The following is a 27,869-nucleotide window of genomic DNA, read 5'->3' as shown; positions in this document are numbered from 1 at the left end:
GGCCCGCGGGCCGTAAAATGCCCAGGTCTGGTTTAGAGGCTAGAAAACACCTCAAAAGCTCCACTTTAAAACGTCACAGGTGGCTTTATCTTTATATCTTTCTTTGTCAGTTGTACATTTAGGACTGTTTTTCACATTTGGGGTATAAATTGTAGAGTACAGTTAACGTTATCGACTAACTAACGACGTGTTGTGATGGGAGGAGACGGAGCTTCGATGGGAGGAGATGACCAGACGGAGCCGGAGGACGCGGTGGGCAGGCGGGTCTTCTGCGACGAGGAGCGGGCCACGGTGCGGTATGTGGGCCCGGTGCCACCGACAGCAGGTAGGTTCACATCCTGGAGGTGTCAGATGATACGTTTCTCCCTCACTCATCCAGAGACAGAGGTGGAAGAAGAAGGAGGCCACTCAGTTACAAATAGAAGTCTACAGGAGCATCAAGTAAAAGCCTTAAAGGTTACATATTATAAAAAAGTGAGATTTTCATGTTTTTTATTATAAAGCAGGCTTAATATAAATACTGTGAAAGTATCTAAACACTCAGTCAACAGGGAAATACACACAGCCCGTATTCAGAAACTCTGCATTTGAAACAAGCTGTCAGGATTTCTGCCCATTTGTGATGTCACAAATATACAATATTTAGACCCTTGACACAATTTTAAACGTAAACATTCTAAATGTCTCCCAGTTTATTTCCTGGTTGCAGTGTATGTGAATGTCATCAGCTGACAGGAAGTAAACATGGACCCAAACTGTTGCCTAGCAACGCAATTCTGTTGCAGTTCCGTTGCAATTCCGTCAAAACGGTGCGTTTCAGACAGAGGTTAAATACAGGTATATTCAGACAGACAGTATGAGGAAAATAAAGGTGTTTTTTTTTACATTACAGCGTGTTAACATGTTCTAGTAGAAACACAAAATACAAGTATGAACCTGAAAATGAGCATGATATGGGTCCTTTAAAGGTTACATGTTATGCCCATTTTCAGGTTCATACTTGTATATTGTGTTTCCACTAGAACATGTTTACATGCTGTCATGTATCAAAAACATTTATTTTCCTCCTAACTGTCTGGCTGAAGTTACCCTGTATTCACCCTCTGTCTGAAACACTCCGTTTTTAGCACATTTCAATGGACTTGCATTGCTAGGCAACAGCTTGGGTCCACGTTTACTTCCTGTCAGCTGATGATGTCATTCACATACACTGCAAGAACTAGGCCTATGGAAGGCAGCAGGGTCTGAAATTAACCTTTTTCCTCACCTGTCACTGTGGCAGGTCACTGAACATTTCTACCAGCCACTCATGTTTTTTGTCTGCCACTTCTGAAATCTAGGTAGAACACTTTCAAATTGTAAACACTGAGTCAGTGGTACCAGACCGTAGAATTATGGAATATATCATGTAATCTTAATGCATGACTATATTTAGTAACGCTTCATTTTACAGGTCTGCAAATTTCATGGTAATTAGGTGATAATTAGCAAGTAACCTATTTGACATTTCTTTGGAATTACTGCCAAATTACCCCAATATTTACCTCAAAATTGATAAAAAAAAATTACCTTATTATAAACATTATTTAATAATTCGATACTAAAATAGCATCTAATGCAGTGGTCTCAAACTCAATTTACCTGGGGGCCGCTGGAGGCAGAGTCCGGGTGAGGCTGGGCCGCATCAGGTATTCCACAAAAAAAGCTTTGTTAAAAAAAAACAATCTTCTCAAACGTCATTATTAACAGTTCTTTAACTTGAATGGGTTCTTCTGAACATGAACTGTCCTGAACATGAATGGAACATTGAAGAACATGAACGGTTCTTCTGAACATGGCCTCTATTGCGTCTCCCACTTTTCCTGAAATTGTCTGTGCTCGTCACCAACCTTTCTCTTCACTGCAGGCTTTGAAAAAGACATGATTGGGGCTGTGTGACAAGATATATATTCATTCCACTTGGTGTCACTCCGCAATAAAGTTGTGCCTGCTGTGTTTGTGTTGCTCTGCAATTACACCACCAAACCGCTAGTTGGCGGCGGCGTCTCTATGAGTTTCCTTCTTCTTCTTGTACTACAAACAGAAACTGAGGGAGTTGGAGCTAATAACTGTTGAACCACAGAACTTTTACATTACTGCAACGCCGAAAAGAGAAAATATATCTGAGTGGATTTGTGTGAACAAACATTGAAAAGATGGAGGCAGAGAGAAGTAGAACTTTCTGTGGTTGTCCGGGGTCCTGGCCGCTCAGCATCGCTGAGAGACTGGACCAATCACAGCTGTTGCGGTCTGCGTCGCCGCGACGTGTAGTTACATTTCTGGAGAGGTGCACGTCAGGCTACGGCGTCGATTACACGCAGAAGTATAAATCAAGCTTTAATCAAGCTTATGCGATGTTACACGGGCGCCGCCACAGTTGTTGTGAAATGTTTCTCTGCTTGCATCAAGCCCGGCCGATTGCCCGTCCCAGGGAGCCATATACCCCGCTGTGATTGGTAGGTTCGTTCAGCTCGGGCTCGCGCAACAAAGGGACCTTCCACGGCAAACTGCCATTCACATAAAACTCGCGGGCCGAGGGCGCCTGGTTAGCTCAGTTGGTAGAGCGGGCGCCCATGTAACAAGACTTGGTCCTGACCGCGGCGGCCCGGGTTCGAATCCGGCCTGTGGCCCTTTCCGCATCCACTCTCTCTCTCCCCCCTTTCCAAGACTCTATCCACTGTCCTGTCAATAAAAATGAAAAAATGCCCCCAAAAAAAAACTTTATAAAAAAAAAAAAAAAAAAAAATTTGCGGGCCGCACTAACATTAAACTTTCATATCAAGGTGGGGGCCACAAAATATCGCCTTGCGGGCCGCAATTGGCCCGCGGGCCGCGAGTTTGAGACCCCTGATCTAATGGTTAAAATAGGTCCATTAGGCTTGAGAAGCGGCTGTGCGCTGCTCTTCATCGGAGGTGGAAAACCAAAACTAAAAGAAGACACTTCTGATCAGGCACAAATCTCACCATTGTGACTTATTGTCTACACAAATGTAAGCTGGTAGCTGATGTCATTAATGTCATGATTCAGGGAGTTTATCGAGACATTTTAAAGAAGTTATTTGCTAATTATTTACCAGCAGACATGGACATAAAGTAGATCAATTAACTTTGTATTCTTTTCCTAGAAATGTGTTAAATTAATTACCAGCTATTGAGAAATAGTGGAATATAATTATTATAATGTTCTATAATTGTGTGTGTTTTGTGTGTTCAGGGCTGTGGCTCGGCGTTGAGTGGGATAACCCTGAGAGAGGCAAACACGACGGCAGCCACGAGGGAGTCCAGTACTTCACATGCAGGTAATTCAGAGTTGTTACTGTCATTTTAATGCCACATGAAACTACAAGCTGAAATTTGGCGAGTTATTATCCTCTCACACAAGTTCCATTGTAGTTCAGAAACGCAATATATGCACATTTCTGAATGCTCAGTGCATTCAAATTAAAAAAAAATGTTATCAAATAGGAGAATTTTTTTTTTTTTAAATGTTTGTTAGACTAAATAAGAAGTCTGATGACAAGTGATGAACTAGTTTTTGACATTTGATAGATTCAACAAATAGAAAAAGAATCAATAGCTCAATCCACAATATGGATATGAAAATATCTGAAATAAGTAAATGTTGTGTCCCTGATGGTTTTCTCTCCACTCTCTCAGACACCCAAAAGGAGGCTCTTTCGTCCGTCCAGAGAAGGTGAGCTTCGGAGTGGACTACCTGACCGTAGTGCAACAGCTGTACCAGATCGACTCCGAGGAGGTGCTGAGTGAGACGATCTCCATCTCCTCCAAGAAACTCAAGTGGGCGGGCTTCGAGGAGCGCAGGTACGATGCTCATCAGACAGTTTTTGTACGATCTCTCCTGGGAGGTTATCTGAGGATTCATACTGCTGCTGTTCTATATATTCAGACAGCTGCAGATAGTCAGGGTACTGAGCAGCTGCAGGTGGCCGGGCAGTAGACGTAGCAGGCAAAGAGAAAGGAAGAGCATGAATTAATAACAAATTCTTCAAAGAGTTAAACAGGCTAGAGGTCTTCACAGGTCCAAATTTGAAACTCAGCATCAAAATGTGTGTAGATTTAACCCTCCTGTTGTGTCCCGGTCAAAGTTTTCTCTCGGAAAAATGTAGTTATTTAATCTGATTGTTTTAAGATTCCATGACTTTGTCCACACAGTGCATCTGAACACACTTAATATGTTTTGATAATTTGATAAATAGACACACAGAATATTATCCAGACCAAGAGGCAACCATTGGTTATGTACTTTCTTTACTAATAAAATCCTACCGGTCAGTTTGACTGGCAACACAACAGATGTTATGTTGAACAACTATTTAAACATTTGAAATGGCTTCAAAACAGTTGTCCTTCTTTAACTTTGACTCAAATGTTTCTGTGATTAGAAAGCACAATATGTTTCTTCTAAGTATTTGTTATAGTCAAAATATTCCATACATTTTTAAATGAGTTATATGAGATCAGGTCAATGAGGTCTACAGGCCATAAATTACAAATAGAAGTTCAAAACTTGTAATGCTCACAAGAACATAAGTTGATAAAAACATCTAACACAACATTAGGTGATAATATATGTATTACTATGAATTTTTAATCAGCTATAATAGGGCGGTCATTTTGGCCCGGGAACACAAAAGTAATTAACATGAAACAAACACAACAGGAGGGTTAAACAGGAGCAGGTTCCTGTTTCAGTGTCACATGCACAATAATGCAGCCTATAACAAGCTGGAATTAACAGCTGCAACGTGTTGCTTTAGTAAAGCTCTTCTTCTAACTTCACAATAGAAATAGAAGGTTAGTCTTTCGTTAGCTGTGTTGGAATATCAGCTGAACATACTATGGGCTGACAAATTACAGTTACAGAGTAAAAACATGATGAAAATACAACATAGACAGTCAGTATTCTCCCCTGCCATGCAAAACTGTGGGGACATTGACTAAATGGATGTTTGAATAATTTACTTCTTCCTCTTTTGGTCCCAAAACTATCTCAAATGTAAATAATACATTTGGCGTCAGATTTATAAATTTTGAAAAACATGAATGTAACAGCTGATTACAAACTTTTCAACGGTAGTGTACGTTATACCTAATTTATCAAATGACCTATTATAGTACAGATTATTCCATCTGGCTTTTATTTGGTTTGTTGGCCATTAGTTGAGGCTCTTATTTAAATCCTGGCTTTACTTGGAGACTTTATGTCACAGCTTTTGCACTATAAGGTCAAAAATCATGGATCATTATTCTAGCAGTGTGGATAGAGTTCTGTGTAACTGGAGAGGAGAAGGTAACATTATTAAATAGGTCAGGGCTCAGGGATCTATTTGTTTTTTTATTTTATTTTTTATTTTGTCTTGACAGTTTTGAGAGTCTTCCAACAGTGTTGCTGAGTCACAGTGAAGTGAACGGGCCCGGTGATGATGGAGAAATCAGGAAAACAACGCCAAGTATCTTTTTACAGTCCTATCAGGCCTCATCTGGCTGTACAAACAAAATACTTCCTGATATGAATTAATGTTTTAGACGTTGCTGGTAGTCTGTATTCGTCATTCAAAAAGGGAAACCGGAAGACCGAGGACTGCAGATATACAAGCCGTTGTTATGATACGTAAATGAAACAAACTGTCCCGACGGCCGACTGTCGGCTTGGTGTGTCAGGGCCTTAAGACTGTTGCCTCTGTCAGGTTGTGATTGTTGGTGACTGTTGGCAGTGTGAATAACCGTGTGCTCAGTGAGTCCTTAACAGCCGTGATCAGACGTGCAGAGGTTGGACCTGAGTAGGACTCTGCTGTCCTGCTGGGAGGACGTGGCTGCCATCACTCAGCAGCTGGACAAACTGAAGGAACTAGAGCTCAGGTACAGAGACGGCTGACTGTGTGTGTGGATGTAAGTTTTATTCTCTCCTTCCACTGAACGCTTCATCTTGTTTTATTTTTTAGCAACAACACACTGCGTTTGCCCTCTGACCTCTCCGCTCACTGCCAGGCTTTCTGCAGCCTCAGAGTCCTCGCCCTCAGCAGCTGTGACCTCACCTGGCCACAGGTACACCTTTCTGTACTGAACAGCACACACAGTGTACACATGTCTGCGTTCACCTGTTCATCATCATCAGGGTCACTTTAGAAATCCTGTTACTGTTACATCTCCACCTTCAGAGGATAAGATTGGAAAGAATGTTTTGTTTTTTTATTGGTACTCAAATATTTGTTTCTAAATACATTATTAATATACAAAAATATTTATATTCTATAAATAAATAAGAGTAAATAAAACATGTATATAAAACCTAAATATTCGTATTTACACATATTCTCTATTATGTGTTATATGTATAATTGCAATTTCTATATAGAAAATATAAATTATACAAACTATTGAAAAAATCTAAATCAAAATACAGAACCTGTACATGAAAACTAATATTTATAGTACCAGTATTTTTAGATAGTTAGCATTTCTTTATATCTGTATTTAATTAATTTACATACTGAAATTAAATTATTAATGCATTATTATAATTCATCATTAATTCAATTAATATTTAATTAAAATAATAATAAATAATTATTTATTCATTGATATAATATATATGTAGAAAGCATAGATATGTATATTACCAGTATTTATGAATACTGTGTATTTAATTATGCATGTATTTGTTTGGGGTAACGAAATATGTAGGTATGTATTATATTTTTATGTTTACATATTTAATTAATTTGAATGTATTTGCTTATTTATGTACCACAATATTTATTCATTATTTATCTGTCTTCTTACCGTCCACTACACATCACAATAACCTCTTTTTGAAAGAATAAATATCTTTTATATTATTAATACATTTTTATATTTTCTCAATTCATATTATTTATCTTACACAAACAATTCACGTGAGAGTTGAATCACTTAAAGTTCTCTTTAAAGAAGTGTGATGTTGATAAATGCGACATACTGTATAACTGTAAACGAGTGAGTTTTAAATCTCCTTTTTCTCTTCCTGTCAACTGTCAAAATAAAAGCGTTCACAAACTAGTGGTCATTTTGGGGAAAACTCTTCTCTTGTTTCCTGTTTGTGTTTAATAAATAATTCTTCCATGTGTATATCTTATTTGTTCTGTGTGTGATTCATCCCTCTGCTGGTTTCTCTCCAGATCCTGGAGTGCGCCCCCATGTGGCCACAGCTGGAGGAGCTGCTTGTAGATGAAAACAACATCACTGAGCTGCAGAGGTAACGCTGTCATTTGTTTCCTTCATTCTGATTTATCTGACATTCAGGTGTCTGTGCTCACTTAGTGTAACTCCTGTATGTGTTTGCTGTTTTAAAGGCCTGAAGGAGTGCTGCAGTCCCTGAAGAGTCTCAGTCTGTGCTGTAATCCTTTAGTGCAGCACAGTGTGCTCAGTTTAGCTGCTCTTCCCAGGTACAGTACACAGCGACACACTCTCACAAGGCTTTGATCAGTTTAATATCACATACACTACCGTTCAAAAGTTAGTAATCAGCTGTTATATTGATGTTTTCCTTCTTTCCTTCAATAACAGACATAAAAACAGTTTTGACCCCAAAAGAAGAAGAATTTAATGATTCAAACTTAAAACATTTAGTCGATGTCCCCACTTTGCTGAAGCAACACTTTGTCTGTTAATTCCAGCTTGTTATAGGCTGCATTGTTGTGCACTTGACACTGAAACAGGAACCTGTTCCTATTTAGATCTGCACACATTTTGATGCTCAGCTTCCAGTTTCTTCAGAATAAGAATCAGACAAGGAATTTGACTTGGTGATTTGGTGCAAAGCAATAAACAGTGCAAAGTAAAGTAAGGCTGTCATTCGATTAAATTATTGAATTGCTTTTTTTTATCATTAGACAAGTATTTAATACTCTTATCAACATGGGAGTTGGTAAATCTGCTTGCTTTATACAAATGTATATATATATTTATTATTGGAAATCAATTAACAAAACAATGACAAATATTGTCCAGAAACCCTCACAGGTACTGCATTTAGCATGAAAGATATGCTCAAATCATAACATGGCAAACTGCAGCCCAACAGGCAACAACAGCTGTCAGTGTGTCAGTGTGCTGACTTGACTATGACTTGCCCCAAAACTGCATGTGATTATCATAAAGTGGGCATATCTGTAAAGGGGAGACTTGTGGGTACCCATTGAACACATTTTCAGGTCAAAGGAACCCCTTTGAAAATGGCCATGCCAGTTTTTTCTTGCCAAAGTTTAGTGTAGAATTTGGGGCGTTACTTAACCTCCTTCACGATGAGCTAGTATGACATGGTTGGTACCAATGGATTCCTCAGGTTTTCTAGTTTCATATGATGCTAGTTTTCACTCTAGCTTTAAAACTGAGACCGGTAAAACCTAAAATTGACAAGTAGCGTTAATGTGTTAAAGAAATTAGTGGCAAAAACAAATTTGCGTTAATGTTTTGTTATCACGTTAACTTTGACACCCCTAATATAAATATATATATGTATGTATATGTGTATGAAATTGTAAAAACCAATGAGAGCAGGCTTCACATGTTTGTCTTACTTGAATTTACACGTTTTAGTCATTTGTGTTGAGTTTGTTTTTTGACCTAGTGATGTTTCTATTTTTTATGAACTTTGACACCAGAAATAAACTCTGTATTGTTGTTTGTTGTTGCAGACTGGAGCAGCTGCATTTGTCCAATACCGGACTGTCTGACATTCGATTTGATGACGCTCCTCCCGGTAAAACAAATAACATTTTTTAACAACTCCGTTTAACCACTTATTACTTGGCATTCAAATCCTTAGTTTATATGTATCTTTTTGTTTAAAAAGCTTTTTATGAATGCTAGCACACGGTTTCATTTCCAACACATCTTATCTGTTTTATTATTATTATTGTTTTTAAGATGTTTGACATATCTTTTAATCCTGGTTCCACCGTGTGAAGCACTTTGCTTTGAAGAGTGCTGTATAAATAAAGTTTATTATTATTATTGTTTACATTGAATGTTTTTTTATGACATTATATTAAATAAGAGAAGCCTGTGTTTTGATCAAATATTGATGCGTATTGAGTGTAAATGTTGAATCTGTCCTGTAGGATGTCAAACAGCCATGTTCCCAGCACTGCAGATGCTCAAGCTGGACCAAAACAACATCACTGAGGTCAGTGTGTGTTTCTGCTCCGACACGAACACAATGACCGTCAACATACTACATAAAACAACATACTCAGAAGATATTCAGTTATCCAGCTGTTAAATGTTAGACTGGAAACTGTATAAGTATGTGTTAGGGGAGGATGAAGGGGTACGGTACGGCCTTATTTTGGCACAAAACCAAGCTGCTGAATGTTCCCAAATATTATTAATTGTTTACAGCGCCAGTGGATCAGTATGCTAGTTAAAGCAGAAGAGAAAGACTGGGCAGGGCAGCATGCTGCATGTCCCTCTCCTCATAGAATCTGTTGCTTTTCACTGTCATCTAACTCTGGGAAGTTTGGGACCTCCAGAATAGATGTACAACAGACCACAGACCATGGATGTATGAGAGGTTGTGTCCTTTGCTTTTGCCCTGTGTGTTAGTAAATAGCCTACAACTACATTCAATTCTGTTTATGTCATTCAACTAACTCTACTAGCTACTGGCCGATAGCCGGTTGTTTGGGAACAGAGACTTTAATACATCCACCACGGTACAGGCTTACAGCATACAGCCCATGGATGTGATATAAGAAAGTAAAAGTGATGAATTACAGCCAATATATCCATTATTACAGCTGCATACAGATAGCAGGAAGCTGGCAGAACCAGATACGTCAAATGAACGTTCTTTATGCTGAGGAAAATATTTGGATTTGGCTATTAGTTCATTTTACAACTTTTAGGACATAAAGATTTAAATGAGGGTTATTTAAGTGTTCGTATTGGGAAGTTGATTTACCTAAAAAAAAATGATGCTCTGATTTACAGACGTCTTTTTATACATCCATGTCTATGGACTTATTGGCGTTTTCAGTCCAAAATGGCGGCAGCGCTACCGCAGCGCCGTCTAGCTGCCAATGTCAAAAAAGCACCAGAGTTTCACCTCTTTGCTTTTATACTCTTTGACGGCAATGTGCATGTCCCTGAGCTCCCCGGACATTAACACAAGACTCTTTTCTGTTGGTAGCAAGGACTTTCTCCACGGCTACACTGTGGTCACTGAGTCTGTACTGCAATTTATATTGGTTTAGAGCCAGATAGCAATTAAGTTAGCAGTGGTCTCTCTCTCTCTCTCTCTCTCGCTCTCTCTCTCTCGCTCTCTCAGTGGCGTGTGGTGAATGAACTGGCGAAGCTTCCCAGTTTGGTTAACCTTTCGTGTCGCGGCAACCGACTAGTGAGCAGTGATGGAAACCCCAAAACAGCTACTCAGCAGATCATCGCAAAACTGGGACAACTGGTCACCCTCAACAGCTGTCAGGTGAGCTGAACCTGTGTTTGTGTGTTTGTGTGTGTGTATGTGTTGTGTGTGTGCGCGCGCACATGCTGACCCGTTGCCATGGTTTCCATCAGATCCACCATGATGAGAGGAGGGGGGCGGAGCTCGACTACATCAAGATGTTTGGAGTGGAGTGGCTCCCCAAATTGTAAAAGTGTATAAGGGCTTAGAACATTATGATATAAATATATGATGTCCATTCCCATTTTCTGTTGTCTCATAAGTTGCTGCAGCAATTTTTGGGTCGATACCATTGGTCACACAGATTTGGTGCTAAATTTAACTATTTTTTACCTCTCCAGAATTGATAAAAATTATCAATAATTCCTCCATAATATCACATTAATAGACCAAGACCTTGAGGAAAACCATAGAAAAAGCCGTGCTGTGATTTGGTTTCAAAAACTTTTGACATTTTGAGATTTCTGCAAGAATTGCATTTTTCGGCGATTGGATGGCGAGCACTTCTGTTCTGGAAACTGCTCTGAAACCCCCTTATTGTTAATCTACCTAGGAAAGCCATCCATCCTCTGAATGCTCTAGGTCTCTAGTTTTGTGGTTGTAAAGTTTCATGAGGCTGTGATTATCCTAGAGGTCACCACAGGTCATTTTATACAGTGAGGTCAAGTTTGAAAAAATGGTCTCACTACAATGAAATTGCTACTATGGGGACTAACATCATCACACATGAATACAGTTGGGCTCTTTGGATCCAAAAGAGTCTCAGCTTTACAGTGATAAACAATTTATGTAATTCCAAGACTGTTTAGGGACCCAAGTATGTAGAAATATTAAAATACACCATTTTAGAATAGGCAAAAATAACACGTTTATACTGCATTCAAAAAACTAAATGTTTTTTTCCCTAAAACTGCATGTGGTTATCATAAAGTGGGCATGTCTGTAAAGGGGAGACTTGTGGGTACCCATAGAACCCATTTTCATTCACATATCTTGAGGTCAGAGGTCAAGGGACCCTTTTGAAAATTGCCATGTCAGTTTTTCTGCCGCCAAAATTGAGCGTAATTTCGTAATGTTATTTAGCGTTCTTCCTGACATGCTAGCGTAACAGGGGTTGGTACCAATGTTTTCCTCTGGTTTTCTAGTTTCATCCCATTACCTTCTAGCTATAAAACTGAGCCTGCTTCAGCCTCTGAAAAAAGTAAAGTTGGCCAAGTGGAAGTGGTTAAAGGAGCCGTCAGTAAAATACGATACTGTACTGATATCTAGAGGCAGCTACAGGGAGCTATAGGGAGCTATAGGGAGCTATAGGGAGCTACAGCAACCCTCAGTGGTTATGAGGAAATTAAAACTGGACTGTTAAATCCCTTTTAGATAAAGTTCATTATTATTATTATTTAGATGTCTCCTCTTATGATTTGAATTGATGAAGATAATGATGAAGATCCTCATGTGTTTCAGAGTACGGAGCTCCAGAGGAAAGCGAGCTGAAGAAGCCGGAGCCGTTTGCCCTGAAAAATCAGCTGTTAAGTTAGTCCCGCCTCTTTCTGCTCTCTGCTCTCTGATTGGCTAATATATTACACCAGAATAAAACCACTAAAGGAAATGGGACATTTTCTGACCACTGATCTCTTCGTCTCTCCTCACCAGAGATTGAGTTTGTGTTTCCCAATGACGCCGACCGGAAACCGATTGAGAAGAAACTTCCAGGTAAAACAACAGAAAATTAAAATCGAGAGCTTTACTGTATTTCTCCTCTCTAAGCTAAGACAACGCTTTGTTGAAATCAACTGAGTGGATTTCTCTGTATTAAACAGAAATATGAAATAATGTCCAGTTGAGTTAAACGGTGTGTGGTCTGTTCTGCAGCCTCCATGGTTGTTCAGAAGGTGAAGGGACTCCTGTACAGACTGCTGAAGGTTCCTGCAGCAGATCTGAAGCTCACCTACACCAGCCCCAAGGTAAGACCTGCACATTCATGTGTAATGAAAAGTAATGTGCAAAAGGGATTTTTGAATTCCTAGTTTTGTTTCTGGGGCTCTATAGTTCCCGGAACTGTTAATGATAATAATAATAATAATAATAATAGCCCTTTTAGTTTGTGCTTGACTAATCAGCATCATTCAGTTCAGTTCCTGAGCCAAATTTTTGCAACGAATAGAATAATAAAAGAACGCATCGGACTGTGCAAGGCTTCTGTGCGTAATGTTTTTTATCGGACGACAGATTAAAAAAACGCTCAGGAAAATACGGACTTGGTGTGCGAAGACCTTTACTGATAGAAGTCATATAAAGTGCAAAATCTTAAGTCGTCAATTAATTTGCTACTAATTGAAAACTTATTTATTCAGCGTTGCCTTTAACTGCCACTCTTCCTTTGTTTTATTCTTATCTTTGACACTTTTCTATTGTTCTTAGCATACCTGTTCTTGCTATTTGCTGCCTTTTTTTATTCATTTGATTGCTTGTTTTTATCGCACAGTATTTACACTTTTTTGTTGTTTTTTTACTTGTTTTTATTTATTCTTTTGTTCCTTCACTTTGTTGTTAAGTACTTTAAACTACACTCCCTGTATGAAAGGTGCTATATAAATTAATATTATTATTATTATACTTGGATGTGTATTGTGGAGATTTCTGTTTATTAATAGTTTATTTATTTTTAGGCTGAATATTCTTGGTTTATAGTTTTCCACATCTGTTCCTTTTGTATAAAACAATACGCTAACCGACAAATTGAGTGTGTTGACTGGTGTGGTGGTGACAAGGGTTCAAGAAAACAATGTATTGCTTCGTTCCTGACCAGACGTCTGTGGCTATTCAATATACCGAACCAGAAAATGTAAAGGTTATAAAGAGTCATCTCCTGAGACTGTCTTTCCTCCTTTCTTTCTAGAAAGTGGGAACAGAGTTTGAGATTGACAGTGATCTGAAGACTCTACAGTTTTACTCCATAGAGGACGGAGACCAGGTGTTGGTTCGCTGGTCTTGACCCTGGACCAGGAGGTGAAGAACCGACCTGGTCCACAACAGAGACGGAACAGAAGCTTCCAGGACTGAACTGTACTTTAGCTGCTTCTGTGTTAGAGATCCAGCAGCAGACTGTGTCCTTATTGGAGAGGACACATAGACTCACACTGAGAGGTGGTTTTACAACATAATAATAATCACCACACTGGATCTGTTGTTTTCCGAAATGAAACCGCATATGCTGCAAATTACCGTTCATAATAATGCATGGCAACCTGTCTACTTGGACTCGCTTCAGGACTTCATTCAATGTCACAAAGTGAAATCTGTAGGTGCACTAACATATTATTTGATTTCATGAATAAACAACAAACAGATATTTCACACTTTATTTGTGAGTGCTTACTTTATGAATTGGTTTCAATGTATTCAATTAGATTCAACAGTTTGAGTTGGAGGATTCAGATAGAGCTGTATAGTCCTCATAGTATAGCATGTCAACAAAGTCATAGTAGCCTATAGTATATCATAAAAAGTCATAGTATGTCTTAAAAAGTCATATTATAGTATATCATAAAAAGTCATAGTATAGTATGTCATAAAGTCATAGTAGCCTGTAGTATATCATAAAAAGTCATAGTATAGTATGTCATAAAGTCATAGTAGCCTGTAGTATATCATAAAAAGTCATAGTATAGTATGCCCTAATAAGTCATAGTATAGTATGTCATAATAAGTCATAATATAGTATGCCATAAAGTCATAGTATAGTATGTCATAAAAAGTCATAGTAGCCTGTAGTAATTCATAAAAAGTCATAATATAGTATGCCATAAAGTCATAGTATAGCATTTCATAAAAAGTCATAGTATGTCATAAAAAGTCATAATATAGTATGCCATAAAGTCATAGTATAGCATTTCATAAAAAGTCATAGTAATTCATAAAAAGTCATAATATAGTATGCCATAAATTCATAGTATAGCATTTCATAAAAAGTCATAGTACAGTATATCATAAAAATTCATAGTATAGTATGCCATAAAAAGTCATAGTAGCCTGTCGTATATCATAAAAAGTCATAATATAGTATGCCATAAAAAGTCATAGTATAGTATATCATACAAAGTCATAGTATAGTATGCCATAAAAAAGTCAAAGTATGTCATAAAGAACAGTATTGTGTTGGAGCCATAATGTAGTTATTTTGTTTTTTTTATTTCATCTTTGATAAGGTGAATGTATACATGCAGTTCTGGCATTGAACACGGGGTGGAGCATTAATGTGGAGGTTCATATAGGGGAGCTCAGGTAATCATCATCATCATCATCAGGTGGGGAAGCAAACATTTTTGAGGGTGTCACGTGTTGGTGTGAGCCCGTGACTGGAAGGATTGGATTGAGAATCTGCTGAATGGAAACAGATCGAACAATAGGCGGATGTCTCCGGAGAAATATCCGAAAAAAGTCTGAAAAAAGTCTGAAAAAAAGTCTGTAAAATGTCTGAAAAATATCCGGGAAAAAAAAGTCTGAAATATGTCCGAAAAAAAGTCTGTAAAATATCTGAAAAATATCCGAAAAAAAGTCTGTAAAATGTCTGAAAAATATCCGAAAAAAAAGTCTGAAATATGTCCGAAAAAAAAAAGTCTGAAAAAAAAATCTGGGAAAAAAAAGTCTGGAAAAATTTTATGGAAAAAAGTCTAAAAAAATGTCTGAAAAATACTCAGAAAAATATCTGGAAAAAAAAATGTAAAATGTCCAGAGAAATATTCGAAAAAAGTCTGAAAAATATCCGAAAAGTCTGTAAAATTTCTGAAAAATATCCGAAAAAAAGTCTGAAATATGTCAGAAAAAAAAAAAGTCTGAAATATGTCAGAAAGAAAGTCTGAAAAAAAATCTGGGAAAAAAAGTCTAAAAAATGTCTGAAAAATACTCTGAAAAATATCCGAAAAAAAGTCTGTAAAATGTCCGGAGAAATATCCGAAAAAGTCTGAAAAACATCCGAAAAAAGTCTGAAAAATATCCGAAAAAAGTCAGAAAGAAAGTCTGAAAAAAAATCTGGGAAACAAATGTCTGGAAAAAAGACTGTAAAATGTCCGAAGAAATATCCGAAAAAAGTCTGAAAAATATCCGAAAAAAGTCTAAAAAAAAATGGCTGTAAAAAAAAGTCTAAGAAAAATATCTGAAAAATATCCGAAAAGTCTGTAAAATTTCTGAAAAATATCCGAAAAAAAGTCTGAAATATGTCAGAAAAAAAAAAAGTCTGAAATATGTCAGAAAGAAAGTCTGAAAAAAAATCTGGGAAAAAAAGTCTAAAAAATGTCTGAAAAATACTCTGAAAAATATCCGAAAAAAAGTCTGTAAAATGTCCGGAGAAATATCCGAAAAAGTCTGAAAAACATCCGAAAAAAGTCTGAAAAATATCCGAAAAAAGTCAGAAAGAAAGTCTGAAAAAAAATCTGGGAAACAAATGTCTGGAAAAAAGACTGTAAAATGTCCGAAGAAATATCCGAAAAAAGTCTGAAAAATATCCGAAAAAAGTCTAAAAAAAAATGGCTGTAAAAAAAAGTCTAAGAAAAATATCTGAAAAATATCTGAAAAAAGTCTGTAAAATGTCCAGAGAAATATCAAAAAAAAGTCTGTAAAATGTCTGAAAAAAAAAGTCTGAAATATGTCTGAACAAAAGACTGAAAAAAAGTCTGGAAAAAAATGTCTGGAAAATGTCCGAAAAAAAGTCTGGGGAAAAAAGTCTGGAAAAAAAGTCTGGAAAACTGAATCTAAGGTGTCTGAAAAATCCGAAAAAAAGTCTGTATGATATCTGTAAAATGTCCGAAAAAAAAAGTCTGAAAAAAAAGTTTGAAAAATATCTGAAAAATGTCCGAAAGTCTGTATGATGTCTGTAAAATGTCCAAAAAAAAAAAAGTCTGAAAAATGTCCGGATATAGAATCTGAAAAATATTCGAAAAAAGACTAAAAAGTCTGTAAAATATCCGAAAAAAAATATCCGAAAAAAAAGTCTGAAAAAAAGTCTGGGAAAAAAATTACTGTAAAATAAAGTCTAAAAAAAAGTCTGAAAAATATTCGAAAAAAAGTCTGTAAAATGTCCGGAGAAAAAAAAATCTGAAAAACTGAATCTAAGGTGTCTGAAAACCTGTATGATGTCTGTAAAATGTCCGGATATAGTCTGAAAAATATCTGGAAAAAAAAGTCTGAAAAATGTCCGAAAAAAATTCTGAAAAATATCCGAAAAAAATCTGTAAAATATCTGAAAAAAAAGTTTGAAAAATACCCGAAAAAAAGTCTGAAAAATGTCCGGAGAAATATCCGGAAAAAGTCTGAAAAATGTCCGAAAAAAAGTCTGGAAAATGTCTGGAAAAGAAATGTCTGAAAAACAAATGTCCGAAAAAAGTCATAGTATTTCGAAAAAGTAAAAAAGTCAGTATAAAGAACTCACAAGACGGGTTCCTTATATTTAAAAAGGTTTTATTGAGGCTTTACAGGCTCTTTGGCTGATGGTCAGTACAGACATACATACATATTGTGCAGCCCTGTCGGACTGATTAGTTTTAGTCACCAAAAAAAAACCTGAGTTGATTTTCCCAACGTTACACTGACGTGCTCGTCACGTCACCTACAACACAATGAGCCCAGTGATGTTCCTGTCATGTAATCATTGTTTTTACAATTGAGACTACAACACTTGTGATTCCAGTTCAGACTTTTCTGCTGCTGCTGTAAAACATACTGTGTGGTACAAACAAAAAGGGCAGCCCCCTGAGTAAGACTGTAACCCAAAGTTTCTTGTGCAAACTAGAATTTCGTTCTGGTAGGCAGTTTGCCCATCGCCAAATTTGATCAAATCAAGGCCAAGACATTTTGGGATCTTGAGATAATATAGCCGTGATGACTGATAAACATCCAGAATATTATTTTTGGTTGCCATTAGAGCCTGAACGATACAGTACATATACATACATATGTTTGATTTGTCATTTAGAAACACAATCTCCATTACAGAGTTTGTCCGCCAGAGAGCACATTTAGTTTAACACACTAGTTTTGCTCACTTCATATCAATCAGTTATTTTAATGACCGAATTTCAGGAATTCTTAATGAGTTTGTTACGTGTTTTAAAAAAAAAAAAAAACATATTGGCCAGTACCAGTGGGGCTTGAATTGCCATTTTTGTTTAAATCAAACAATACAACAGATAAATGTGTCCTTAACTGTACAGCTCAGCTGAGATTTAATTTTCTTTTTGTGTACAAATAGTCAGATAGAAATCCAAATTAAAATCAATTTTCATGTTTGAAAATGTATAACTGCTACCAAAACGAAAGCTTAAAAAAAATCTGTGTGCTACAATGAGCATCTTCAAAACAAAGTTTAAAATTAGACTTTTGGTAATTTTCATAATGCTTGAAATTGTTAATTAGAAACAATTTGATTGGTTTCAATTATTTAATTTGAATATTGGCAGGTATATTTGAGGACGCTTTAAAAATATCACAGTTTTTGCTGTTTCTTTACTTTTTATTCTAGATATAAACAGACTTCTGGAACTAAATCATCACTGCTCAAGTCTTCTTGTAAAAATGATGTTTACATGAGAAGTACATACAACTTGGTCTCCAGACATGGCCTACACCTTCACAGTAATCATCATCAGGTAGATCTAAGGCAACATCAGCACCATTAAAAACATCAAGAGAACATCGTCTGCATAACGGGTAACTATTTACAAGTTCATACAAAAAATACAATGTGAGTCGTAGCACAAACAATACAATAAATCTTGTAAGTCTTAAAAAGTTTTTTAGCCCTTACACCTCAGGATCATAGTGGTGATATTATTGGTCCACTTTCAAAATACTGAGCATACATGTCAGTTGTGGGGTGGGGGGGATCTAATTTTATCATAAAAGATTGTTAAAATATAGAATAATTTCAGATATGTAGAGTTTTATTTTACAAATGAAAAATTGCTTAAATTTAGTCAGATAAAAAAAAAAAAATCAGCTTTTATTTAGCTTAATTGATCTCTGCAGTTTGTCCGTTATTCACTTTATTACAAATTAAATTGGAAAAACTCCTCTGATGGTTTATATATACATTTTTAAATAGTTGGCTACTTAAAAAAAATTCTCAGTAAGATCCCGTATAATTCATTGAGAAGTCATTGCGGTAAATTAGTATTCAATTCTGTTCAATGTTGAAACTAGTAGCACAGTTTTAATGGAGTGCAGGTCAACGTTTTTCAGGTTTTATCATCCAGTCAGATCTGTACACCAAGTTACACCAACTCATCTCTGTTTTCAGTCCTATTTATTGGCTGTTCGGAGCATGTCGGCTACATTTGTGATAAAATCTGGTGGACAATAAAGTGTCGTCAAATGGCCACTTTACCTTTTGGTTAAAAAAGTCTTGGATGGATTCCTAAAATCAGTCCATAAGTATCGTCAAATTTCATCCAGCCTTCGCTAAATGTGTTACAAAATATATTTGGATTAACCCAAAAATGATGCTTTTGTTTTGAGATATTTCGTACCATTGTCCTGTAACTGGCAAATAAGCCACAACTACAAGAATATGGCCAAACTGCTGTGACTCTTGAACACATGGAGCTGTTGCAGTTAAATCTATGTCCCTTATAGTTGATATGATAAATTGGCCTTTTGCCAATAGATGGTGTTACAGCAACAATAATTACATGTGATTCAGATTTGACTAAGTTTGGGATACTGTCTGCTTTTTTGACAGAAGCTCACGATGGCTTTTCCGGGAATAATTTCAGTAACTTCTGAAGGTTTTTGTTCAGGTGAGTGTCAATAGTTTTCATTTTCAGAAACCTTTTTAAGGCTTTTTTAAAATAAAAATATAATTTTAAGGCCCCCTCGGATTGTTTTTCGCAGTTATCTTTCAGACCACATCTATAAGAAATCAATAAGGAGTTTCACTTTTAAAATACAATAAAAACACAACGTGAAGTTCATCATTTGGTACCTTTTCAAATAATTATCATCTGGTTGGTCAAAGTGTTTTTAGTTTACCTGCCGTCTTTAAAAAATCCCTGTATTTTAAATTTAGTGTCTTTGTTCTCATTTTGGAGAGAAACTCTTCAACCAGGAATCAGATTACAAACACATGCTGCACAAACAGCTCAAACTATATCTGAATTCCACATATACAGGAAGAAAGAAACATTATCTCACCTGCAGTGTGACATCATAAATACTGTGAGGTCTGAACAGCTTTCAAGGGACAAAAACACATAAAACTCTGAAATGATTGTAGAAATGTTCAATTCAAGTAAGAAAATGTAAAAAAGAAACACCAAATTGAGTTAAATGTGTTTTGTTTTTTCTCTCACAGCAGCAGTTTTATCGTGGCTATGCAGACCTCACAGGTTCCTCTCTACACATCGTCCGTCATCGGCGTCCGGGCAGCGGCAGGTGAACCCGCCGAGCCGCGGCAGACACAGGTGAGAACAGCCGGCATTGTTGGAGCAGTAGTTGTAGACTAACAGGGGAGAGAAAGGAACGATGTTAGGAAATCAGTAATACCGGAGATGCTACTCTGAATCTGCCTAAATCCTCTGTCAGAAAGCTGCATAAGATACAAGAGCTTAAATTAAAACATATAAATAATGATGATGTCTAAAGTTTATAAACTTCAGGCATGTTAAAGACAACTCGTGGCAACTGTTTTCCAAAGCAAACGATTTGTTTTGAGAATAAAGAATGTGTTTTTTCTGCTTTCAGTTACTGTGACGTTACCTGAGTGCATGTTACATGGTCTTTATGGAGCTAGAACAGTGACTTTAAATTTTGGCATTGAAAACTAGACCTGGACTGAAAAATTAAAAAAAATAAAAAAAATTTAAAAGCTCTTATTTAGCTTCATTGATCTCTCTAGTTTGTCCATTATTCACTTTATTACAAATTCAACAGGAAGACAATACTTCTGATGGTTTTATATCTATTTAAAAAAAATTTCAGTCAGAAAAACTTCATGTCAATAAAACATACTTTTGCGATCCTTTAAAAAGAACTGACAACATCCCGTATAATTCATTGAGAAGCTCAGCGCATGTTAACATGCTACATTTTTGGCATTGAAAACTAGACCTGAACTGAAAAATACAACACAGGCATTAAAAAAAGTGTAAAAACAAAACTATCAGTGAAGATTGTATTAAAAGTCAAAGCTCTGGCACGGTTTCTGATTTACAGTTCAGAGTCAGATTTCTCCAATGTTTCCAAAATTTCCACAATGAAAGATGTAAATGTTCGACCAATCGTATTGTTTAGCTTCCTCGGTGGAGCTTTTGCCTTTTACTCTTGTGACTCCTAGGAAACTCAGAGCTCGCTGAAAGTAAAACCCAGACCAGAGTTTTAACATTTTAAGCCCATTTCTTGGGCTTCCCAAACTCCGGAGAGTGTCATCTGAAACTAATGCCTCCCTTTTCTCAAACATCCCAAGAGTGAAAACGCCCTTCAGCGCTGTCCTGTACATTAAATGTCTTTGTTAACAGATCGAAACGCTGCTGACGCAGACTGTAAAAATCCGACACAGAGAAGTGATCAGGAAACATGTTGCCAAGTAAAATAGAAATGTTTAGTGAGGCTGCAGCTTTAGGAAGTGGATGAACAGTTTATCATTCAGTGTAACTGAGAAACCAGCAGGTGGACGGTGAAGCTGTTTCTCATCACTGCCTGCTGTATAGTTCAGGGCTCCGAGCCAGCTGTGAGTCTCCATATCCACAGCTGGCATCCCCCTGAGGTCACTTCACCCAGAGTTCCCACGCTTATATCCATTCACGTACTATATGCATCTGGAATCAATTACTACGGTCAGAGCGCATCTGTACTCCCAGTGCATTAAACTGCTCTGGGTCCTTTTCTTCATACAAACTTAACTGAGTTAGCTTGATTTGTTTAAGATAAGATAAACCCTCATTCATCCTAATTTGACCTCATTGTATAAAACAACATGTGGTGACCTCTAGGATAATCACAGCCTCATGAAACTTTAAAACCACAAACTACAGACCTAGGGAATTCAGAGGATGGATGGCTTTCGTAGCTAGATTGACATTAAGGGGGTTTCTGAGCAGTTTCCAGAACAGAATTGCTCGCTGAAAAAAATGCAATTTCTGCAGAAATCTCAAAATGTCAAAAGTTTTTGAAACCAAATCACAGCATGGCTTTTTCTATGGTGTTCCTCAAGGTCTTGGTGTCTTAATGTGGTATTTTGGAGGGATTATTGATCATTTTTTATCAATTCTCCAGTGGTAACAAATGGTATCAACCCCAAAAATGCTGCAACAACTTATGAGACATAATAGAGCATGGGAATGACCATCATATACTTCTATCATTATGTTCTAATCCCTTTTACACTCTCACAATTTATTTGAATTAATTCATTATTTCTTTGTTTCTGATTTATGTCTAGAACAACTTGACACACAAATTAATCTTCATGTTCCCAGCTTTCAGATGATGTACACCTCTTCTATGTGACATCTACTGTTGACCTGCTGTCTCCCCCTAAAGACCCCCTGTACCCCCCTAAAAAAGATAAAAACAGGTCTGTTGTGGGTCTCAGAGGGTTAAATGCTTGACTAAATTTCTTTGATTCCTTTCCTTCATTGTTCTTTGACCGGACTAACTAATGTATAGCTTGTAAATGAAACATAGCTGTACCTTGTTGACACTGTGTCGGTGTCGTGGTGATGCCGTACAGCCGAGAGCGTTTCTGTGGCAGAAACTCTTCTGTCTCTTTCTCTGCGTGACGGTCCACAGCGACCACCGCCTCCCTGAAAAATAACCACAAAACAAAAAGTGTTTAGCAGAGACCACACAGGGATGTTTGATCGTCAGATTAACAACACTGTTAAACACACTTTTATGTGACAGTTCCAGTCAAACAACGGAGCTCAAAATAGCAGCGTTTACAGCGCAGCAGTAATGTTTATTTAAAATCCACTCAGACTCTCAGCCTGCCCATTATTATTTTACTGATTAGAGTCTTCAGGTGTGTAGGAAATAGAAAATCACTTTGTTTCTTTGTTTACTAATTCTGCTTGTATATTTTCCAGATTGAAAGTGATGGTGTGACCAGATGAAACCATCGGGGCTCTACAGTGTGTTACCTCCTCCAGTCGGTGTAGTAAAGGTTCTTTCCAAGGGAGACGAGAGCAAAGGGATACTGGATCCCTTCAACGATCGTCCTCCTGAGCCTGCGGTGAGGATCCATACACTCCACCTTACGAGTTCCTGCAGACCGATCAATCAATCAATCAATCAGTAACAGTGAGGAACATGTGACGGAGAATAAACCCAGACTAACAACTCAGGGTAAGTTCTGGATGGTTCTGTGTGTTCAGATAACATGTTGATAGAAGAGAGTGGCGGTTCAGGTTCTTGTCGGGTGTGTCTCACCTGCGTCGGCCCAGCACAGCTGCTGGTCGCTGAGGTCAAAGGTCAGACCATTGGGAAGCCCCAGGTCGTCTTTCACCAGGACGGCCCGGTCTGTCCCATCCATGTTGGACATCTCAATTTTCGGCCCGTCTCTGTTCCAGTCTGCCCAGTACAGCTGCCTGTATCAACAGGACAAAACCAGTTGGACCAAACTACTACTGCTAGTACTCGTTTCACTACTACTACTACTACTACTACTACTACCACTAACTACTACTACTACTACTACCACTAACTACTACTACTACCACTAACTACTACTACTACAACTACTACAACTACTACTACCACTAACTACTACTACTACTACTACTACCACTAACTACTACTACCTATTATCAACTACATACTACCAACTACTAACTACTACTATCTGCTAACAACTACTAAAACTAACTACTGCTAACTAACAACTACTACCTTCTACCAACAGTAACTACTACTACCTATTAAGATAAGATACAACTTTATTGTCCATTCACACAAAATGTCTTGTATCACTACTACTACAAGTATTTCCTACTAGTATTACTACCAACTATTACTACTTCTACCACTGACTACTACAACAACTAACTACTACTACCTACCAACTACTGTCTACTACTACTACCAACTATTACTCCCACTAAGTACCTACTAACAAGAACTATTAAATACTTACAGCTACTACTACTAACTACTAACTACTACCTACTAGTACTATTATGTGCAAACAACTACTACTAATACCGACTACTAACACTAACTAATACCTGCTAGTACTATTACTGCAAGTATTTCCTACTAGAACTACTAACTGCTACTTCCACTGACTATTACTACTAACACTAACTTCTAGTACTACTACTACCTAACAACTACTACTCCCACTTAATACTATTACTACCACTAACTACCTACAAACAAGTACTATTAAATACCTACAAACTACTACTACTAATTACTACCAACACTAACAAGTACTACTAACACCTACTACCTACTAAGATAAAACTTTGTCCGTTCACACAAACATTTGTTTTGTATCACTACTACTACCTCTAATTACATACTAACAACTATTACTACAACTACTAAATACCTTCTAACTGCTACCAACTGCTACTATAACTAACTACCTACTAGCAAATAATACCTACTAAGTAGTACTATAACTAACAACTACTACTACAAATAACATCTACCACCAACTAACAACTATTATTACTACTACAGACTACAAAAAACTACTACTACCACTGTTAATGCTGATATTTGGGTTCAAGCTGAATTTTACTACCAACTAAAAAGAGATCATGTTGCTTTTAAACCTGTAAACGTTGTGATTGAAACACTGATCACTTTTATCTCGTTGTCTCTCCAGCACTCACCCGTACGCCGGGTTGGTGACGATGGGTCGAGGGTTGATCAGATCGGTGTCGAACAGGACTCGGCGCTGGCTGCCGTCCAGTTTGGAAACCTCCACGGTGTCACGCATGGAGTCGGTCCAGAAGAGGAGGCGGGCCACGTGGTCAACGGCGATACCTTCAGGGCTATGGAGCTCTGAGGACGTCAGAAACAGACATCAGTCAGGGGGGTTGGGGATTACGGAGGGATCAGACACATCTGACCGTCACATGCAGTGTTACTGAATGGACTTTGGATTAAACCTGAGAATGATGCTCCTAACTTTAGTCATCTTCTTTTAATTAATGCGAGCACATAATTTAATTTCCAACGTGTCTTATCTTTTTAATGTTCACTGCTTTTTATATCACTTTTGGGTACTCTATTTTTTTTCCATTTTAATATTTGTATTGTTGTAATTGTCTGATTTAATTTCATTGCAGTTCTGAAATGTTTTTGTTCCTGAGTCAACCACGTAAAGCACTTTGTAACTTTGATTTGAAAAGGGCTGTATAAATAAACTTTTTATAATATTTATTATTTTTATTGTTATTATTATTATACAATGCAACTTTATTCTTATATACCTAAGTCATTTGTATCTACATTGTATCAACCGGTTACCAAGCTCTGAGTAGTTATCAATTAAAACAAGAATAAAACCTCTGAAATTCTCAAAAGATTTACATTAGGGCTGTCAAAGTTAACACATTGATGCAAATTAGTTTTATGCGTTACTAATTTACACATTAATGCGATTTTGACTAATCAGAATAGAGTATTCAACAAAGCCGTGTAATAAACACTGGTATTGGATTGGTACTCTGTATCAGGCCAATACCCAAAGCCCAGGTATCGTGTCTGGAAATAGTCGGATCGGTGCATCCCTAGCTGCATATATGAAAGTACTTGAGATACTGAGTATGATGCGTGTTTTTTCATGTCACTCAGCCGGTAGAGATAACTGCACTGGTGATGTGATGTTTGTTGTACCTGTTGTGACAACCGGGATGATGTCTCCTCCACTCAGACTGGCCCTGCTGATAGCCGGCCCGGTGATGTCGGACCAATAAACCATCTTCTCCACACAGTCGTAAGCCATAGCAATGACCACCCGGTCCTGAGAGGAAGCACAGACGGTTTCATTCAGCTGGAGTTTCATTTTCAAAGACTCTTTTGTGTTGAAGTGACAGAACGTCAGCGACCCATCAGGCTCGAAGACGCCGACACTGACGGAGAGCTTTGTGTTCAGCTGCAGTACATCAATACATTAACTTATGGGCTTCATGACAGAGAAGAGAAGAGTTCTGAGGCTGAAATCTGTTACAGAACAATCAGAGGATTGTTGCACATCAGGAATGTTCAGAAGTGGTTTAACTACAGCCATGACAAACACGGACACTGTGCGACTGTGTTCAATATGAGGACCGAATGTCGTCACCAGAAAAACTCTCCAAAGTCAAGATTTTTTCGCCGGTTGTCATTTCTACAAGGAGCTCATTCTGGTTTGGGAGTTTCTCTCAGCATTTACTCTGAATCATTCCCGGCAGTCATGTTTGCATGTCGTCTGCATCAGACAGTCGGCCTTGTGGTGCAGAACAAATTTACGAGAGAACTAACAATGACTCAAAATCAAATCTAATGTTGTCTTACAGGGATGTGCAGCAGAGGTTTGGCCTCCTCCTTCTTTATGTTGTATCCGTCCAGAGGTACGCGTTCGATCTTCCCGCTCTGAGCGAACAGCAGGTTTGTTCCTGGAGCGACGGGGTGAACGTCAGGGCGTGGGGTCGGACCCACCGGAGCAGGAGTCACTGCCTGGTTGATACCTGCGTAGGAGACGAGAGTTTATTGTTCAGGTGCGGCAGATTTTAGTTTAATGAGGAACATATGGATGTGTTTCTGAAATTAACTGTATAGAGGCAGAAGTTTGGTAGAGGATAGAGTTGACTCACACATTGGGGTGGTGCCGGGTCCGGTGCGGGTGTTGGGGACCTCCTGGCCTTTGGCGTCCGCGCACCAGCACTGTCCGATGCTAGTGTGGCACTGTGTGGGCTCGTAGGCTCCGTGTTGGTCACACTGAGGGACGTACTGACCGACGGACGGACGAGGACGGAAGAAAGACAAGATACCGGAGCCAGAGGTGGCAGACTGGGCGCTCTCTCTGTGACGCTCACACAGGGTCTTCTCAAGCTCTGGGAACACGAAATAACAGTCAGAGTGACACATCTACATGAAGACCTCTACTGAAGGCAAACCTGTTATTTTATAATCTGGCGTTTATTTGGACTTTATTTGGAGCATACTGGTGAATTACGTCAGAAACTTGTAATTTATATAACTTGGAAATTCAGTCTGATAATCAGTCTTTTGGCCTAACCAATCATTCAGATTTGGTTTAGATCCTGTTCTATTACCATATAATACTTATATATTCTATTTATTGTTTCTTTTCTTTTCACAGTATACAAAATCAAATAATATTCTATACAAATTAATAAAGAAAAATATCTGTATTATTAAAATAAAAGTTAGCAGAAATATAAACTATCAAACTCTATTTAAAAATATTCTGCACCACAGCTCCTCAGAGGTGTAATGTTATTTAATTTAACTTTATTTTGTATTTTCTTGCTGGGGAACCGGTTTCTGTACGTGGCAGCTGCAGATAAACATACGAGTGAGCTGTGGAGAGAACCACAGATTAAAGAGGAGCAGGAGGCTCTTCGTCTCTGCGGTCACACTCAGGGGCCACGGTGACATCTGGAAGAGCCTCCTCACACTCCTATCCTCAAGGGTATCTGCGAGGTGAACCACAGAGCAGCCATAACAGTCCCGTCTGACAGACAGCAGCGTGTCCTCACAGCGCCACGTCTGATAACAACAATCAGACGAAAAGAAAAACACAAAAATGCAAAAGGACCTCTAAGAGCAGTGGTGGAATGTAACTACTTACTCCAGTACATGTACTTTACTTTGAGTATCGTCTTCTCATGCCGCTTTCTATTTCTACTCCACTGCATCTCAGAGAGAAGTGTTGTACTTTTTACTGCAATACATTCATCGGACTGCTTCAGTTACTTTACAAAATACGATTTTTGTGCACAAAAACATATGAAAATGTAAAAGTAGTGCTGAAACGATCAGACGATTAATTGATTGAGAGAAAATTAATTGGCAACTATTTTGAGAATTGTAATTTTTCGTGTAAAAACATTTCATGGTTCCAGCTTCACAAATGTGAAGATTTGCTGCTTTTCCTTTTAATAACATTAATGTATTAATAATAATGTTGAGGTTTGGACTGTTGGTTGGACTAAACAAACACTGTGAAGGTGTCACTTTGGGCTCTGGGTCATTGTTACGACATTTCTCACTATTTTTACAAACAATCAATCGATTAATGGAGAAATACTCATCAGATTACTCCATAATGAAAATAATCATTAGTTAATAGTTTAAAATGAGCTCCACCTCAACCAACTACAACAGTAAAATCCTGCTTTTACATTAATGCTTGAGTAAT

At 37.7% G+C, this 27,869-nt stretch overlaps 3 protein-coding genes across 3 annotated transcripts in view; 2 read left to right on the top strand and 1 right to left on the bottom strand.

Moving 5' to 3' along the window:
- The first annotated feature begins 209 nt into the window (after positions 1-209).
- LOC141764546 (tubulin-specific chaperone E-like) lies at positions 210-10,758 on the top strand. Its single transcript, XM_074629848.1, has 12 exons — positions 210-325; positions 3,254-3,338; positions 3,697-3,861; positions 5,425-5,510; positions 5,820-5,919; positions 6,003-6,105; positions 7,218-7,294; positions 7,392-7,484; positions 8,736-8,800; positions 9,162-9,226; positions 10,370-10,522; positions 10,615-10,758. Exons 1-12 carry the CDS (start codon positions 217-219, stop codon positions 10,690-10,692), a joined length of 1,179 nt encoding a protein of 392 aa, XP_074485949.1. The 5' UTR covers positions 210-216; the 3' UTR covers positions 10,693-10,758.
- An 839-nt stretch (positions 10,759-11,597) lies between these two features.
- Positions 11,598-13,862, top strand: LOC141762710 (tubulin-specific chaperone E-like). The gene is made up of 5 exons (XM_074626721.1): positions 11,598-11,605; positions 11,946-12,031; positions 12,152-12,211; positions 12,371-12,462; positions 13,398-13,862. Exons 1-5 carry the CDS (start codon positions 11,598-11,600, stop codon positions 13,491-13,493), a joined length of 342 nt encoding a protein of 113 aa, XP_074482822.1. The 3' UTR covers positions 13,494-13,862.
- A 3,075-nt stretch (positions 13,863-16,937) lies between these two features.
- LOC141764537 (nidogen-1-like) overlaps positions 16,938-27,869 on the bottom strand; it is a 44,058-nt gene continuing 33,126 nt past the window's right edge. The window contains exons 13-20 of the mRNA XM_074629833.1: positions 26,299-26,538; positions 26,000-26,172; positions 25,340-25,466; positions 24,331-24,502; positions 22,919-23,076; positions 22,630-22,753; positions 22,181-22,293; positions 16,938-19,991 (exon numbers count right to left, since the gene is read on the bottom strand). Coding sequence (XP_074485934.1) covers positions 19,873-19,991; positions 22,181-22,293; positions 22,630-22,753; positions 22,919-23,076; positions 24,331-24,502; positions 25,340-25,466; positions 26,000-26,172; positions 26,299-26,538 — 1,226 coding nt within the window. The 3' untranslated portion in view covers positions 16,938-19,872. The remainder of the gene's footprint in view (positions 19,992-22,180; positions 22,294-22,629; positions 22,754-22,918; positions 23,077-24,330; positions 24,503-25,339; positions 25,467-25,999; positions 26,173-26,298; positions 26,539-27,869) is intronic.

This window comes from Sebastes fasciatus, chromosome 3, assembly GCF_043250625.1.
Source record: "Sebastes fasciatus isolate fSebFas1 chromosome 3, fSebFas1.pri, whole genome shotgun sequence".
NCBI lineage: Eukaryota > Metazoa > Chordata > Actinopteri > Perciformes > Sebastidae > Sebastes > Sebastes fasciatus.
The sequence above is the reverse complement of the archived record's forward strand: the minus strand, read 5'-3'. Positions and strand labels throughout refer to the sequence as shown.

Excerpts from the sequence above, each read along its gene's own strand:
- LOC141764546 (XM_074629848.1), top strand. The coding sequence starts at position 217 with ATGGGAGGAGATGACCAGACGGAGCCGGAGGACGCGGTGGGCAGGCGG. Across the intron at positions 8,801-9,161 it reads ATTTGATGACGCTCCTCCCG|GATGTCAAACAGCCATGTTC; the intron begins GTAAAACAAATA and ends TCTGTCCTGTAG. Across the intron at positions 10,523-10,614 it reads TCACCCTCAACAGCTGTCAG|ATCCACCATGATGAGAGGAG; the intron begins GTGAGCTGAACC and ends GGTTTCCATCAG.
- LOC141762710 (XM_074626721.1), top strand. Across the intron at positions 12,032-12,151 it reads CCTGAAAAATCAGCTGTTAA|AGATTGAGTTTGTGTTTCCC; the intron begins GTTAGTCCCGCC and ends TCTCCTCACCAG. Across the intron at positions 12,212-12,370 it reads GATTGAGAAGAAACTTCCAG|CCTCCATGGTTGTTCAGAAG; the intron begins GTAAAACAACAG and ends TCTGTTCTGCAG.